The sequence below is a fragment of the Coturnix japonica genome, chromosome 3, assembly GCF_001577835.2.
Source record: "Coturnix japonica isolate 7356 chromosome 3, Coturnix japonica 2.1, whole genome shotgun sequence".
Lineage (NCBI taxonomy): Eukaryota > Metazoa > Chordata > Aves > Galliformes > Phasianidae > Coturnix > Coturnix japonica.
In genome coordinates, this window is record NC_029518.1 from 49,309,321 (window position 1) to 49,326,091 (window position 16,771).

Genomic DNA, 16,771 nt, shown 5'->3' on the forward strand with positions numbered 1-16,771 from the left:
GACTTCCCAAGGGACAGTCAAACCAAAGCCTCGTATTCATTCTCCCACAATACCTTTACCATGCTGTATTTTTAATGATTAACTCTCATGATGTTTTCTCCCCTGCAGCTATGTCCACAAATGATAGAGAAGGCACTTACAAGCTCTTTCTTGTTTCTGTTTAATAGAAGCTAGGGGATTTCTTTTTTTAATTGATTGTCAAAGATTGTCATTCATTTTTAAGCAGAGTCCAAGAAAGGCAGCTTTCCACCTGCAAATGGCAAGTTTCAGAAGAAGCCACTGCCCTCCAATGCAAACAGTTGCCCGGGTTCCTTCATTCAGGGGTGAAGCTCTGACACGCTCCTTCTGCTGGGGAGAGGCAGGAAGGAAAGTGTTAAGTGCCAAGGGTGAGCAGCATTTGCTTTGTTACCTAGTCAGCAGAGCAGAGCGGATCCCACAGACAAACCCAGCCTTGCAGCCTTCCCCGGCCCAACTGGTTATTGCTCAGCGGTGGCTCTTACTCATTTGAATTTAGGTGGAGCTGACTCCTTCCCTCCCTCTCGTGTCTGTCCTGATTAAAAAGCTTTTTTCAGACAGCTGCACGCTGGCTGGCAAGGTGCTCCTACTCAAGGCATTTTGTAGAAGCACCCTTTACTTGGTGCTTTGGCAGTAACACTCTGCTCTTCCTGCTCCGCCAGCAAGATGGTGAAGTACGGCCTTGACTACACTCGCTGCAGATGGATCCTACCCCTGCTCCTGGGCATTGGCGTTATCTTTGGCATCATTGCACTGGCGGGCAGGGGCTGGCTGGAGTCACAGACCTTGCCCTATGTGCACCAAGCGTCGCTATGGGAGAGCTGCACAAGGCCTTCGCAGGGTGGGGAATGGAACTGCGAGTCTCTCATGGGTTATGGTAAGCATTGGCAAGGGTGGCGGGGAGGTCTCTGAAGCAGTGGGTCACCTTTCTGAGCACATCTCCTCTAAGCTCTCAAACATTTCTCTTAATATCTGACCTTGTTTAAGAAGCTGTGGGAAATGGGAACCAGCGCTGAAATACATCAACGCTTTTAAGAAACAGAACAAAGACAACACGTGTCCTCACCTCTGTGCAGAAGGAAGCCGGGTTGCTTTAGACCGTGGTTTGCGTAGTACAAAAAACACACATTGTAGTGGTGTATGAGTGCAGGAACTGTTAGAGCATTTAAGACTTTCTTCCTCTTTTAGAAGAAGACAATAACCTTTCCTCACTATTCGCAACTTTCCAGAACTTAACTACCGCTGAACAAATGTCCAAGCAGCAGGCTGTGGGGTAAGGCAATCTTGAGTGTCAGGAAGAAGTTGGGAAGTAAAAATGTAAGATGATACAAAGATATCCCCAGGGAGTGTCAGCCTGTAGAATGCTGCTCCAGTAGGTGGGTCGTGTGAATGAACCTTTTCGTGATTATGAAAGAAAGCTCTGAGAAAAGAAATGCTTGCATTGAATTTAGGCTGTGTGCTATGAAACAAGTTGAGACAACTTGAAAAGCTTTAAACCACTGTGTCTGGGAGACTAAGCCAAGAGAAAAATCATTCTAATTGTGCACTGTTTCTTAGTTGTTTTCTGTATTATCTGGTATGTGTTATAAGTTATTGGCTGTTAGCCTGAGCTAGGAGAAACATTCGAGCTTATGATTTATGCTGATACTAATTCAAATGCTCAGGGACATGATTTAGCAGAGAGTTGTTAGTTTGGATAGTATGGTTGTACTCAATGATCTTAAGGTCTTTTCCAACCTGAGTGATTCTATGAAATTTTGAGGAAGAACATTTTCTCTAAAGCTCAGAATCTCAGCTGCTTTGGCTGAAAATTAGTGTAAAACCACTTGCAGAAGCAGTCTCAGAGGCTATTTATTACGGCTTTTAAAAATTGTTCTAAAACTTTATTGTCTTTGTTCAAACTTTACCTCCCGTGCCCAAAATTGAACTGTAAAGAGTTAACAGTAGCAGGCTTGTGTGCATATAGGGCTCCAGGATAAAAATGGCTTCATCAAGCATCTTGCCCAGTCCTGTTCTCGGAGCTCCTATGTCAACTGTTTGGCTGGGCATAGATTAAGGCAGCTTGCTGTTTGGAGAGCAGGAAATGCTGATGCCCAGCTCCAAATATGTGCTCAGACTGTGAATTACAGGGGGGGAAAGAGGGAGAAAGGCCTGACATTTCTTGGTTAGTATCACCAAAAGGTGAGTCCTCGTCCTGATGACCAGTTGGCACTGTCTATGTCATGAATGGCAGTTTTACCTAGGCAGAAATTTTTCAGAAGTTTCACTATGCTTCTCTTGATAATACAGATGTTTCCAGGTCCTACATGGTTGTTTGGCATTTCACTTCCTTTTTTATTCTGCCTAGATGCTGCTTAGATTCTGCAGCTGTATGCACAGTTTCCCACTGGGAAGCATCTATATAAAGCCAAGTAGGTCATCCTTTTCAGTTTGGACTATCCTACCACTTACGGAGTTACCACAAATTACAACTTCAATAAGTCCTATTTTTCTAACATGCTGGACTTTAAGACGTACATTTCTCCAGAATATGCTCCAGCACATGCTCTGAGGAGTCAGCTGACACTTTTAAAACAGTTAGAAGTGCTGGTTGTGTGCTACATGACTGCAGCACACTCTCAATGGGAATGCATCTGCCACTTCACCTCATCAAGGTTACTAAAGACCCAGAAAACCCAGGCAGATTCTCAAAATCTCCCTGAAACAAAAATCCCAGGTGGAAAAGGGTAATATGGCTGAGATGGTTATTTAGCCAATGGGACAGTGGGTAAGGCTTGATGTAAAAAACTAAAATGTATGTAGACCAAGTGACAGTGAATTTCCCTTTTCAAGATGATGACCTTCCAAAGTAAATCTAGGCTGTTGCAGGCGTGGTTACTCTGGAGTGGTAAGAAGACTGTAAACCTGCCTGCCATGGTGCAAAGTCACTGTCCTGGTCCTTTCCAGCCCTGCAGATGCAGGTCCCTACTTTCCCCTAATCTAAGCATTGTGCCTGCGGCACTATACTGCAGAGCTGTTGTCCTTCTTGTGTCTTGTTCTTCTGGCTATGTGATTTTCCTACCCACTGTCTGGGGACCAGCACCTAATACAAGAAGATCTGTACTGAGCCCTCAGGCTGGAGTGGACCCATGTCTTTCCCTTCTCATGTGGGTGTGCTATCAGTGCAGGTGATACCTGGAGGTAGCATATGGAAACACCATTTTCTGTGCTACTTCAGGATGCTTTGATGAAACACAGAAGAGTAAGGAAGGACTGCAGTTTCTTTTTCTTTTAATTGAAAAGCAAATGTAGCCAGTTGCATGTCTCTGAGAACTGGTCTCAGCTCTGGGCTCTGAGCAGATGGAGGTGCTTTCTAGGCAGATTTCCTTCAGGCAGCTCATCTCCAGAGGTAGGGAGTGTTCAGATACACTTCTGCCCTCTGTATTTCTATCCTTGCTCAGTACATGTGGGGTTAGATTATCTCCTCTGGGAGCCCTGTCATTGCTCACACAGCATACAAGTGCCTGGTGCTCATCTTGGATTCTACTCAAAAGGCCAGGCTGTGTGACAACATCTTGCTTGGAAGCATACACCTTGTAAGCATATATCTCACTTGTTTTGCATTAAGACTGCTTTTATATGCCTTGCTGCTGAAACATAGGTTTCTAATAATTCTGGAGTTCCATTTATCCACAAGGTCACAGAAAACAAGCATTCAGTGTCATGTTCTGTGGATATTTATCTTTCTCTTGTGCCAAGCTAAATACCATGCTTGATAAACAAAGTGTAATTACACGCCTTCCCGAGCACAGAGACAAAAGACATGATGTAAATGGCAAGGACAGGAGTGTTTTACATTTTCTAGTGATTAATACTTTCATCCCCCCTCTATCCCACAGTTCCTGTTTGCTTTCCTCTGGGCTTTATTCACAGCTTCCGAGGCTGGGTACATTCTGAAATTCAGTCTTGCTGTGCATGTCTACAACAGTGACTGTCAGTGAATATGCCCAACATGGCTCAGACAGTAAGATATCTTAATCCACAACAAACATCTTCATTCCATTATAAGTAGATATAATTATCAAGGACTTGTAAGTTGTTCGATATAGCACACAAATTCACATCACATTTTCCACCTACAATGTCTGTAATTCCCCTGTGTCTCTGCTGTTTGGCTTAGACCAAAAAAAAAATCGAACATCCTTGAGGTTGGTCGTGTTTGAAGGGAAGGAAGCTGAAAGTTTCATTGTCATTTCAGTGGCACCATTAGGAGCATTTGGAATCTCCTGAATTGTTGTTTAAGCTGACAGAATTCAGGACGTCACAGGGAAGACAAGAGGCTTACACAATGGTGCTTTTTTGGAAAGCCAGAGTAACCGCTTCACTGGTGCATTACGCTTCTGTGCATTAGACCATTACAAAGACAAAGACTTTATGGATTGGAAACAGGCACAATATGGAATGTAAGCATTTGGGACATGACTGAGCTTGCAAAGAAAATGCAGAAGTTAAGTCCCTTATGGAAGCTGCCATGGCACTCCTTTGTTTTTCTTGATTTTTTGACTACAGGACCTCTCTTGTACAAGGCGTGTCTCAGACATGAGACCATTTTTCAGTGTACTATTCCACTGCAGGCTCTAAAGATGTTTAAACTTGTGTGTTATTGGTTGGGAGGAATAACTGATTTTATTAGTCTCAGTATGATGCACAATAAGATGAAAAACTTAGGGGTACTTGTCCCATCTTATGTTTTACCTGGCTCTGCAGCCCTTCTGTGTGCAGATGCTGCCCTCAGAATAACTGTGAGCTCAGGCCTCTGAAGTGGTTGATTCATTTGGATGGTGCAAATAGAAGTCTTGGAAAAACATTAGGAAAAGGCATTTTTGCATGATGACAAATGAAATCCAGATCATCAATCACTTTCACATTATCGTATCCAACCTTTTCCTACAATGTTTGGAGTCTATTGATTGTGGAGAGTAGGAGAAGGTTGAATGACTTTTCCATCTGGAGAGGACGCTTTTCTCTGTCTTGTCTTCCTAGAGAGTGAGTAACAAAGTATTATTTTGGGCTATGAATGTTAGTGCAATATTCCAAGATAGGGTAGCTAATATAGTATAATAGTAGAAAAACATAAGTTCTAATATGGCAGCAGATGATTGTGTTTACAGCATAAGTGAAGAAAGGAATGCTGCAAAAGGCATTCACTCAAAGAAATAAATATTCTACTGCAGTCTCACAAGAACCATACTGGTAAGTAGATTTTCTTCTCTGTTTTGCCTGTATGGAGCTCTTGGGTCCAGAGAAACATTTGTCGCACTGAAGCCCCATTTAGTATTCCAGAGGCAGTATGCATGAGTGGAAATTACTTGCCACCTTCCCCCAGCTAATGATACAGCGGTGAGGTACATGGCCTGGCCCCACATCTCCTTCTGGGAAATTACCTTCTCCAGCCAGTGACTCATCACACCGAGGGCACAGGACAGACCAGACAGAAGTTTCCCCATTGCCATGCTGCCTACATAAAATTGTTTTGCTTTCTTCCACGTGCCTATCAGGGCTGACAGCCAGGCACAGGGAAGCCTTTGCTTGGTTCAGGCTCAAGCAGGCACCCTGAGGAGAATGGTACAGGGACATTTCCAGAGGGCTGGACTGAGACACAGCCCACCCCAGCAGGATCTGAGAGGAGAAGCTGCCTGGCCCAGTTGTTGCTTGGGTGTGTGCATGTAGGAAGAGGAGTGAAGCAAGAATATATTTGTGCTTTGAAGCAGGGCCTGTCTCAAGTCAGAGCGCCATTGTCGCAGACTCCCTGAAGCCAAAGTTCTGCACTTAAACTCTTCTAGATGATAGTTATAGTCAGGTAGATTTGTCAACATACCCTTAAATATGGGAAACAAAGGGGAGGTTTCTGATCGGTGCAAAGAAGGCCATGAGAGAGCTGGAGCCAGCTATATTCTCTGTGTGTCATCTGATTTACTGGGTAAAGTCTTCACTGGTCTGGTACAGGGGGAAATGAAAACAAAATGTTTTTGCTCTTCCTACTTCACATGAGTGTGAAACAGTTACATTTGTATCCATTGATTGTGAGTATTTTGCTGACAGTGTGAAGGGCAGCACACCACTTCATAAGTCACCAGTCTCCTACCAATTACTTTGGACTAGCCAGTGACAAAGATGATGACAAGATTAGTTACTTATTAACTTATAATATTCAATAGTTATTCAAAACTTAGAATGCTAGAGAATACAGCCTTAACTGAATGTAAACATAAACAGCAGTATTTAAGGAACTCTGATGGAAGAACAAAAGAACAAGTTTCATTTTTTCCTCGGTTTGTTGAGAGACTCCATTGTTACTATAGAGGTGTAAAGAAGGGAATCAACCCTAGAGCATTTAATTAGCATGATTATTTTCATTTCTCATGAATGAAATTCTGCAATTGTCAACATGCTTTCCCTTGTAATTTTAGGGTTTGTACTTTTATATATTTAGCTGCAAATTGATTTAATCAGACTCTTTTTAAGTAGTAGTTATATTCTTCAGCAATTAACTCTACAGAAAGCAATTGCAGATGGCACCCCACTGTTTATCATCCAGCCTGCACTTTAACAATTACAGTTAAATTGGGAGGGAAAATATCAGTTGTGTGTAGGGTTCTTATCTCCCCGTGAGAAGTTGAACTGCTGGTGTTGAGGGCTTTGCAAAAATCTTCAGTGTTTTGAGTAGTCAGGAGCTGAAGTCATGGAGTGCATATCATTCACTCACACACACAGAAGGCATCTCTGCTGAAAATCGTGGCTATATTCTTGTTTCTCCTCAGCATGTCCTTTAGTTTATTGAGGTAATCTGATGTAACAAGGCTAAAGTACTCTCTTGGTAGTCTGAATCGTGTTAAGAGCTGTAAGGCTGAATATGAATTCTACCATAGGATAAAAGAGCCAGATTACTTAAGCAGGAAAGCAATTACTCAGGAAAAGAAACAAACCTCTCTAAATGCTGTTATTTTTACATTTTGATTTCTCACTGACAACTTGTATTGTTCTGAGTGACTTTGAACATGTTCAGTCAGTGAATGTTTTAATGCCACATTTCTTCTTTCTTAAGCGCTAACACAAGATCTCTCTCACCAGTCAAATATTCCCAGAATTCAAATTGGTTTGTGGAGTGAGGATGTCTGTGTCTTTGTCAGATGTCTCTGACCATGTCCAGTGAAAAATGGGGGTCAAGAGTAAGGAGAACAATACTTGGTGCATACAGAAATGAGATATAAATTCAATGTTCTTCAGTCTCAAATGACCCTGGGAAAATTCAAACTTAAAAGGAGCTTTTTGGAAAGGTTCCACCCTCCTGTTTCAATTCCAAGTTCTAGTTTATAGCATATGTTGTCACAGAAGTTTATTCCGTTTAACTCACATTATATGTTTTAACCCATATTATAGCTCAAGAGCAGTTAGGAAACAGATTTATCTTACTACTATGCATATGTACTGTATTTGCCTGTATTGTTTATTGGACCTTGCCCACCCCCATATACGCATCCAAGTTTAAGTCATCCTGGCTTAGTTTAAAATAAGTAGGAAAAATAAGAGGAAACCTATTGTAGTATTAAACTGAATAAAATTTAACAGAGCTCCCTAGGTATTTGCAGTGTATGCAACTGCTTCTGAAGATAATGTGAGCTAGGGGTATTCCCTGTCTCTCCCCTGGTCAAACCTTTAATTTTGAGGTACAGTGTGCATATTAATTTAATAGCTAACTTACTCACTCGGTGATCCCTTTGATGACAGCACTTCTGCCTCTTCTGCCTCCCTAGCTCAAAGTAAGCACTGAGCTGAAGCCCTCATTAATATAGGATTTGCAGAAGCCAGCATTGAAGTCAAGCTTGTACATGTCTGGGCTTATGATGAGATTAATTTGAGCCACTCCCTCAAGTCTAACTACTCCTCGCCTCAAAATCCAATTCAGGATAGCTCCTAAACTGGATTGCTTTCCTCAGTAAGAGAAGAGGTTTCCAGAAGTACCTAAAGCATTGAACACAGGTGTTGGCTGTGTATGTTTATTATTAAAGTCAGTGGTTGGAAGTTAATAGTTATTTGCTTTAAATGAGTTAAAGTCCACCAAGCTGAACTGAAATGTTATTTTAGCTGTAAGCTATGGTTAATATTCTGCTTTCTGCTAATATACATTGTGTTTTACTGGTAGTTGATCTGCGCATGAAGGTTATTTACCTTACTGTTTTCATTTAAAGATGTTATTTTATGGCAGTTGGAAGCCCTAATTCTTTCCTGTTTATATGATGGACTTGCTGCTAACCATTGACAAACTTTAGCAATGGAATTACATAGTGTGAATCTAAGTAGGTCATTCTCTGCCACAGTGGTTGACTCTTAGGTAGTGGCAAGCTAAAGGTTTATTTGATTCCTGCTCACATAAAAACAGCTTGCATATCATAAGATAATACTCTGTTATTACATGAGAAACTCTTATTGACTGCCAATAAATTCTGAAGTAATGCTGAGGGAAAGAGCAGAGTCACTAAAAAGGATATCAAAAAGAAGAACCTAAACTGCATATTTTGTATTCCACTTCAAACTTAACAAACACACAAAAGAACAAAGAAAAACAATCAGTACTGACCTGCCAAGGGAAAGATACTCAAAAATCAGTTGTTTTAAGAACAATTCAGAACTAATGAAGAGCACCAGAAGATAGAAGCTCAGAGAATAATACACATCCCATCGTGCCTTTGAATTTTTTCCCCATTTTATTGTGTTTGTAAATTATCTGTATATACTGTTTATTCATAAGAAGCTACTTTTCATAGTTTCTGATTCAGTTTTAGCTGTGCACACAAACACACACAGTCTAGTATTTCAAAATTAGCTCGTGATCAGCAAATGCTTGCAGAACATTTTCAAAGAGAGCATCAAATTTTCTCATAGTTTGCTTATTACGGGTTACCTGATTACAATTGTCAGAAGACAAGATTTTGTGACATGCAGTTTTAAAAGAGAATTCTGACCACGCCACTTAACTTGGAGTCCTGTATGGCAGTGGCTTATATATACAACAACAGTTCTCAACCCTTCAGCTGATAAACTCAGTTTAGGATTAATGACTTTGATGGGTCAGTTTAAGATGGAAGTTGAGGAGATGTAAAGTAGGAAAACACAGTTTAATTTATCCTTTCAATGGAAGCAAATCAAGGAGTCCAGAGTTTGCCACACCCTGATGAAAAACATTGGGTTGAGAAATCCGAGTGAGTTCAGCTTTGTTTTCAAAATAATGCTCTTTCCCTTTAATCAGACAGTCATAAAACAGGTTGAGCTCTACAAACTCAGCCTAGAAACATTCTCATTACGTACAACACAGAGATGAATCACCGACATAGCAGATTTTACTTCTTGTGAGAATTGCTATGTAAGACTGGAGCTAGAACAGCTGGATTTGTGTTTCCCTCCCCTGATGCTGTGAGGGATAACAAAGTAAATGTTGTTTTCAAGGCAATCTTGCTTTTTTTCCTCTCCTTTGTATTGAAACTCTCATCCCTCAACTTGCTGCACAGATCATTGCAGAGGCTGATGTGATAACATGATCAGCTGGCAAGAATGTGTCAATAATTTGTTGATTTCTGCATGCTGACAACAAACTGTTTTTCTTTCTAATGCTATTTAGATTCAAGCTAGGAGGAAAATTTGAATACACATATCCTTACTGGTTTGACTAGAAGTACTCCTGAAGTTTCCAGGGTTCCTTTCAGAAAATATGACTCAAACAGAGACGTTCAGTAGTTTGTGTCACTTGGGGATACCATATTGAGAAAGACATGAGAACAACACTGTAAACGTTTTCTCACATTCTTGAAACATATATGGTGAAATCAGAGGGTTTTGTTGTTATCGTGAGTGAAGTAGGCTTCACATGTTATTTTCAAGGCACTGCTGGGAGCACAAAACACATGGCAAGCTAAGAACAGCAGTTAGTGGTCCTAAGTATTGACTCAGCTTACTGCTGAGCAAGGAAGTTTGCTTCCTTATGTGTGAACCGTGAGCAGTGTTTGCACTTTGAGAAAATGCACAAAGATGTGAAATCAGGGAGATGGGGAATTGGAAACACTCTTAGTCTTGGATTTCTTATAGTCAGTCAACTTCCATATGGCTGCAGTCAACAAGAGGATATTTAGAATATGTTTAGATGAAAGAATACAAGAGGAAGTCGTGCTACTCCTGAACTAACCTAGCTTTAATAGCACTGTAATAAAGCTGTGTTATTATTAAACAGTCTCAACTAATTGTCTTGCTCATAAGCTAAAGCAGGCTCTGCTTGGGCATTGGTGGACTCTTTCTGTTCTCTAAATTAGCTGGGGTTCTCCTCACACAGCAAGATGCAGGGCACTTATTTTCATTTCCCAGTAGTCACATATGGCTGCATTCGTGGTGGGTTGTTTGGACTCTCAGGAGTCATTACTGACTCATGCACAAGACACTGTACACAGAAGCACTTTTTCCTCTGCTTGAGATGGGCATGAAAATGGGTGGTTGTTTCACCTACGTTGGATTGCAAGGTCTTGTAAGGCCTTTCCTGTGAGACAAAATTGCCCAGAAAATTGCCAGCTAAAAGAGAGCATTGAGAGGATGGCATGTCACCTACAGACTCTCTCACAGTGTTCATTTGCATTTTTTCAGCTGACAGAGGAGGCCATAAGGGCAAAGTAGGATGAACATGCAAGTGTTGCAGTATCCTGCAGGTTTTCCAGGACACTTACATGAATACACATTTCTTTTCTAACTAACTAGCACATTTTAACTATTAAACTGCCAGACCATCACTTCCAGGTGGAGAACATAAGAACAGTTCCCACAAGTCCCTGAATATTTTCACTGATTAAGCTTGATGTCATTTAAGCTTCTGTTTCTTCTGTCTCTATTTCTGATTTTATGACAGGGGGACTTTCAGCTTTCAACTGTTCTCCCTCTAGAGTCAAATGTTCGTTGAGTTGGCATAGCATCCATGATAATTCTGTGATCTGGATTTCTCATTTTTATGAGAAAAGATTTGAGGTTATTAATAAAATATATTCATGCTTTAACTTTTGCATTATGTTAAAGAAAAATAAGACAATATTTGGGAACAGTTTAGCTGCTTGGTTGCAATTAAATCATTTCCTAAGATCATTCAAAAGTGATTCCTAATAAAAACACCTATTCTGAAATGTACTTTCAACAAAGTATTTTTCAGCCTTGGAAAAAACCCTTGAGAAGGGTGTTTACTAAGCCTTTGAGACTACTTTGGAGATGCAGAAGACATTTTTGTGGTTGTAATGGCTGGAATTGCACATTCTCCATTTGTACTATTGTTTTCTGATGAATGAAATTCTTCTAATTCTGGCATTTTTGAGGAATTGTAATTACTATTTATATTGGTAAAGACACTAAGGTACTCTAGTTCTGTCTGGCACAAGGAAAAATAAATACCTCAGAAACAAAAACAGTTGCAGTTGTACCCACATAAAGTTTTGCTACCTTTTACCTCAGGAAGTTAAGGTGTTTGTACACCGTGGTCTCAGACTACTAAAAACTGCTGCTTAAAAAGACAGATGAAGTTGGGTTCCTCAAAAAAAATACCAACAACAGCCTATAACAGTGGCTCTCCTGTGGAAGCCTATTGCCTTACAGGAGCTGTATATTGGTTTTCTTCCAACTCTGAGCTACATTTTTTTCTTTTTCTTTTTAAAAGTACCATGAAATTGGCTGTTACACGATTAAGCAATGAGTCGTATGAAGGCATCCTGTAGCAAACAAGTCTCTTCTTGCAATATATCCAGTGCCCTGCAGGCTGGGCATGCACCCAATCTGCTTTCATACAGTCACAGCACTTGTAATACTACTTCACGAAAAACACCTGGGCAAGGCTAAAGGAGGAGTGAGATGACAGCATGGGCATGGTACCACCACACTTTGATGCGGCCATCAGGTCCTTTCTGAGTCCTTAGCCTGGTGAATGCTGCCAGCTGCTGGATGCTGACTGTCATCAGCTACTCATGGGAAGCAAGGCTTCAGTAGGTCAGCTGAGGTGCTCCTCTTCCAAGCTAGACCCTGCCTTTCCATCCTGTGTGCTATACCTCTGTGCATTCTCTAAAATCCCCAAAGAGTTAGAGCTAAAACACCAAACTAGGTACTAAGATACAGGCACACCTTTGCTGCCTCCATTTTTTCTCAGGCAGCTGCCTGTGTACAAGAAGAATAATACTGTTGAAAGGTCATCTAGAGCAGATAGAAACTCTTTGGCAAGAGGAAGAAACGGCATATAACATAAGACAGAAAATGTAGTGCAATTGCTAGAATGGAGCAAAAGTCATAGAGCAGAGAAGAATTTTGAAAAGTAAACAGAAAGATAAATTGGTTTTGATGGGTCAATGGAAACAAAAGTAAAGATGGAAAATCTCTAGCCAAAAAGGCCAACTGTACCCAGGGGTGGCATCAGTACTGCCAGCCATGTGAGGTAAGTGGTTGTCCCATTCAACATTACGCTGTCTGACCTCACCTCCAGGACTGGATGCAGGTTTTGGTGCCACAATACATGAAAGACATAAAAATATTAGAGAGCAACCAAAGATGGGCTACAGAAAAGCTGAAGGGTTTGGAGAATATGACAAGAAGAGCACCTGAGGTGCCTTGTCTTGTTGGAGCTGTGTCAAGGGAGGGCCAAGTTGGGTGTTAGGAAAAGGTTCTTCACCAGAGAGAGGTGGGCATGGCACAGGCTGCCCAGGGCAGAGCTCATGGCCCCAAGCTGCCAGAGTTCAAGAAGCATTTGAGCAGTGCTCTCAGACATAGGGTTTGGATTTTGGGTGGTCCTGTGTGGAGACAGGGGTTGGACATGGTGATCTCTGTGGGTCCCTTTCAACTCCCAATAAACCTATACTCTATGACTGTGTGACCTCCTTAGGCCTACCTAAGGAAAAATCTTGATACAAGACTATAAGGGAAGCTCCATTGGACCTGGAGACAATCTTCTGTGTGGGAGAAGTTGCATCACGATCATTTACCACTTTATGACCAATGCAGTTGCTATTACCAAGGATAATACGCTGTAAAGTATTGGCTTCTGTTTGAGTCCCGAGTCATCAGTGCCATTTCCTTTGCTCGCTATGTAGTACAAGTTGGATTACAAGCAAAGGGAAGGCTGTTCATTATGAAATTAGCAAATGATTTAACCTGAAATGTTACCGATTTGGTAAGAGCTTCTACTGCAGCAGAAACAAGCAGCCACATTTCACAGAAAACACACAAATCTTTCTGTTCCCATCTCTTCAACAGTTTTTGTTTTTAAAGCTGTTAGTTTTAAAGCTTTTCCAAGCTCCCCTGGACCAAAGATCAGACTGAATGGCCAGCAGCTACACTAACTGCAAATCTTTCAGCCATCCATCAGACAAAGAGAAAGGATAAATACACATGCTCAAAACAAGTTTCTTCATTCCAGTTCAGCAAGTTAGTGTTAACTTGGACTTTTGTCTACTCCAACCTGATTATTATTGAAATCTTTTGATAGCAGAAATTCAGGGTAGCTCTTTCTTCCACAGTCCCAAGACTAGGTATGCTAGGGAATGAAGACCCTGAATTCCCATGCAAAAGATAAATTAGGTATTATCTTTTTCAATAAATGCCAAGTGATTATGGGTTGGACCCAATGATCCTTTTGGGTCCCTTCCAACATGGTATATTCTGTGGTTCAGAGAAGATAGTTGCACTAGAAAGTGAATAAATCAGATCTATTATTTTGTTGTCAGCCTAATGGTGCCTGTCCAGCTGCTGGTCAGTACTTCTAATGTCGGAAGCATGAACAGCACTGATGGAGCACGTACTGAAAATGTGGCCTGGCAGTGTTTGGCACATTCAGTATTGTCTTATGATTGAAGCAGACAGGTTAGTAGATTTTTGAATACTAGAAATCTCAAGTAGCTTGATTCCACAACTGATCATAGTGAACATTTGAGTTATAACCATCACCGGGCTTGTTTGTGCTGTGGTAATATTACAGCATTAATGTTGTATGCATTTGATTGTAAGCCAATACCTTACAAACACACAGTGTAGGCGAGGGAGTGAGGTCTGTAAATGCCCAGCAGAAATTAACTGCTTTTTCTATTTACAAACACAATTTTAAAAGAGGAAAGAAAGTTACCATGCTTTTCTTCATGTTCTTCTTTTTGTGTTTGTTTGAAATTAGCCTTTCATTATATGCCTGAGAAAAACACATCTTTTTTTTATTTCTAATATGCTTTCCCTCTGATTTCAGCTTGGGGAAGAGCTGCAGCTGCCACATACCTTGTTGGCTTCATTCTCCTTGTCATCTGTTTTGCTCTGGCCATCATAGCGTTTGCCATTGATACACTTCGGTTCAACTTCATAAGAGGGATTGGAGGATTGCTTTTTGTTGCAGGTAAGACAATATGTGAAGCAAAGTTTAGCTCATGCAGATATACTAGAACTGGTATTTTCCTTATCTGCTTCTATGCTCAGTTCTCCATCAGTATGCATTGGAACTCAGTGTAAAATAACATAAAATCTGTCATGGCAGTGGATCAATTTCCAAATCCTCCAAAACATGAGTGGATTTAGCTGCAACTATTATGGAGGTGAGCAGTGTGATGGGTGAAAGCTTAATCCACTTTTCCCCTCCTGTTTCTTCAGCTGTGTTCTCCGTCATGGGCCTGGTCATTTATCCAGTGAAGTTCTCCAGTGAAATTGAAATGACAGGAATCAATATGTTCAGCTGGGCCTACGGCTTTGGCTGGACCACTGCCATTATGGAAATATGCTTGGGATTCTTCTTCTGCTGCCTTCCTAACTATGAAGATCAAATCTTGGGTAATGTGAAGCCCACATATTTTTACTCTTCCCCGTAAACACCAGGAAAAATATATTTGTATTCAAGAGATATCTGACAGACCATCTACATTTTCCAGAATAGTATCATCAGAATCTAGTAGAAAAAGTTGGACACTTTTAAAATATATACGGAAAAACAGCATTGGCATTTTACAATAAAGTTATTTACTATTTTCTGAACCTTCATATCTGATGTGGATTGCTTAGAAGACTGATATTAAAAATTACAAAATCCTTGTGTTTCCTCATTCATTCCCATGAATGTGGGTGCATATGGATTGCAGTAAATATTATATGCTTTTACATTTCCAATTAAATTCAGAAAAAAACCTATCAGTAAGCAAAACAACACCTATCATCTTTCTGAAGAAAATCAGCCCACAGAAATCCCATTCCGTATGTTTCAGTTTTCTCTAACCTGAAGACTTTGTGCATTTTTCAAGAAACAAAATGCCTTAATCTACCGACTGTCGGAGCAGCAAATTAGTCAAACAGCACTTCATGATTTTACTTCCAATTTTGCCTTAAGCTGTAGGGCTACAGTAAGGACAGGGCAAGGGAGACACTCACTACCCAAGCTAGCATCCTGACTTTAACCCATCCATTTGGAATGTAAGTATTCCTGGATGTCAGCATCGGTAAGATAAGACCATCAGTAATCCAAGCACCCTTAAGAATTCTGGCATTCTGTTGTTGGTGCCAGCACAGAGGAGGCAAAGGTGGAGGGGATTTCCAGACATTTCTACAACCTACAGATCTGGTTTGAAGAGGCTCCTGGTTCAACTTTTTTTCGTGGGCCTCCGCCCCTTTGATCAGCTGTATCCAAACCTATGGCTTTAGGAAGCTCTGTTTTACTGTTCCAGCTGTTTTATCCAGGATAAAAGAGTCAGGAAAGAGTTATGCAGAGGTATAAACCCCTCAGCAGTTTGGGCACACATCAGGTGTGGGCCTGGAGCAATGTGATTCTAGGTACCAAATTTCTGCCAAAAGGCCCTTTTTCATTAATTTGATGTTTATAAGTATTCTAAAAGTAGAAACTGTATGCTGTAAAGTGTGTAAATACCAATTAATACTAAGAATCTCACATAAAATACCCTTCAGTATCTTATATTCCACAGTGCTGCAAGCCTGGTTATATTGAAAGCAATGAGGTGTACTCAATAAACTTCTAGCTTTGGCATTAAGAACCCTAGCTTTATAGTACTCAGTGTCTTCCCTTCTGTAAAGAAAACTCCTACAGAAATCTTTAACTAGATAGAATTATTACCTTGTGATACATGTGCAATTTTGTAACTTTATGGAATTTATGGAAAGTGTCCTGCCAAATGTTCTTTACTGCAAAGCATGAGAGACTGATATTTTTTTTTAGTAAAGCCTCTAAGTTGCTAAAATTAACAAATACACAGGCCTTCATCTTCTTTTCTCTTATGAGAGATGTATCAGGCATGGAGTGCCTATGTGACAGGAACAAGCTAGAAAAAAGCTTGTAAATACATAACAAAGATATTTCCTAGCTGTAAGAAAATGAAAATAAACACAGTTGGCAAAACAGTTTGTATAAAATGGCTTTCAATTCTTGATGTAATGTTACCTGTCCAGGAAAAGAAAATCATAACTCCTTCCATTATGCTTATTATACCTAATAATAAATGATGGTATCTATGTATTGTTTCAAAACTGAGTCTTAGATTTTGTTCTCTACCAAGAAGAAGAAAGCATGGAGTCCCCCAGAGTATTATCTTCTAAGGCACCATATTGGAGCATCTGTGTGTGCTGGCTGGATTTGAGAGGGGAGAGTAATTTACAAATCTAACATTAAGATATCTTGTTCTGCTCTTCAGTTGACTGTATCCTGGGGCCTCATTCATATTCATATGAGAATAGTGAT

At 40.5% G+C, this 16,771-nt stretch overlaps 1 protein-coding gene across 1 annotated transcript; it reads left to right on the top strand.

Annotated features, from left to right (window-relative positions):
- The first annotated feature begins 432 nt into the window (after window positions 1–432).
- Window positions 433–16,560, top strand: LOC107311682 (p53 apoptosis effector related to PMP-22-like). The gene is made up of 3 exons (XM_015858428.2): window positions 433–892; window positions 14,291–14,434; window positions 14,686–16,560. Exons 1-3 carry the CDS (start codon window positions 682–684, stop codon window positions 14,898–14,900), a joined length of 570 nt encoding a protein of 189 aa, XP_015713914.1. The 5' UTR covers window positions 433–681; the 3' UTR covers window positions 14,901–16,560.
- The last annotated feature ends 211 nt before the right edge of the window (window positions 16,561–16,771 follow it).

What these genes read in the sequence shown, in the direction of transcription:
- LOC107311682 (XM_015858428.2), top strand. Translation starts at nt 682, where the DNA reads ATGGTGAAGTACGGCCTTGACTACACTCGCTGCAGATGGATCCTACCC. An exon ending in CGAGTCTCTCATGGGTTATG is followed by an intron (nt 893 to 14,290) that starts GTAAGCATTGGC and finishes CTCTGATTTCAG; the next exon opens with CTTGGGGAAGAGCTGCAGCT. An exon ending in AGGATTGCTTTTTGTTGCAG is followed by an intron (nt 14,435 to 14,685) that starts GTAAGACAATAT and finishes CTGTTTCTTCAG; the next exon opens with CTGTGTTCTCCGTCATGGGC.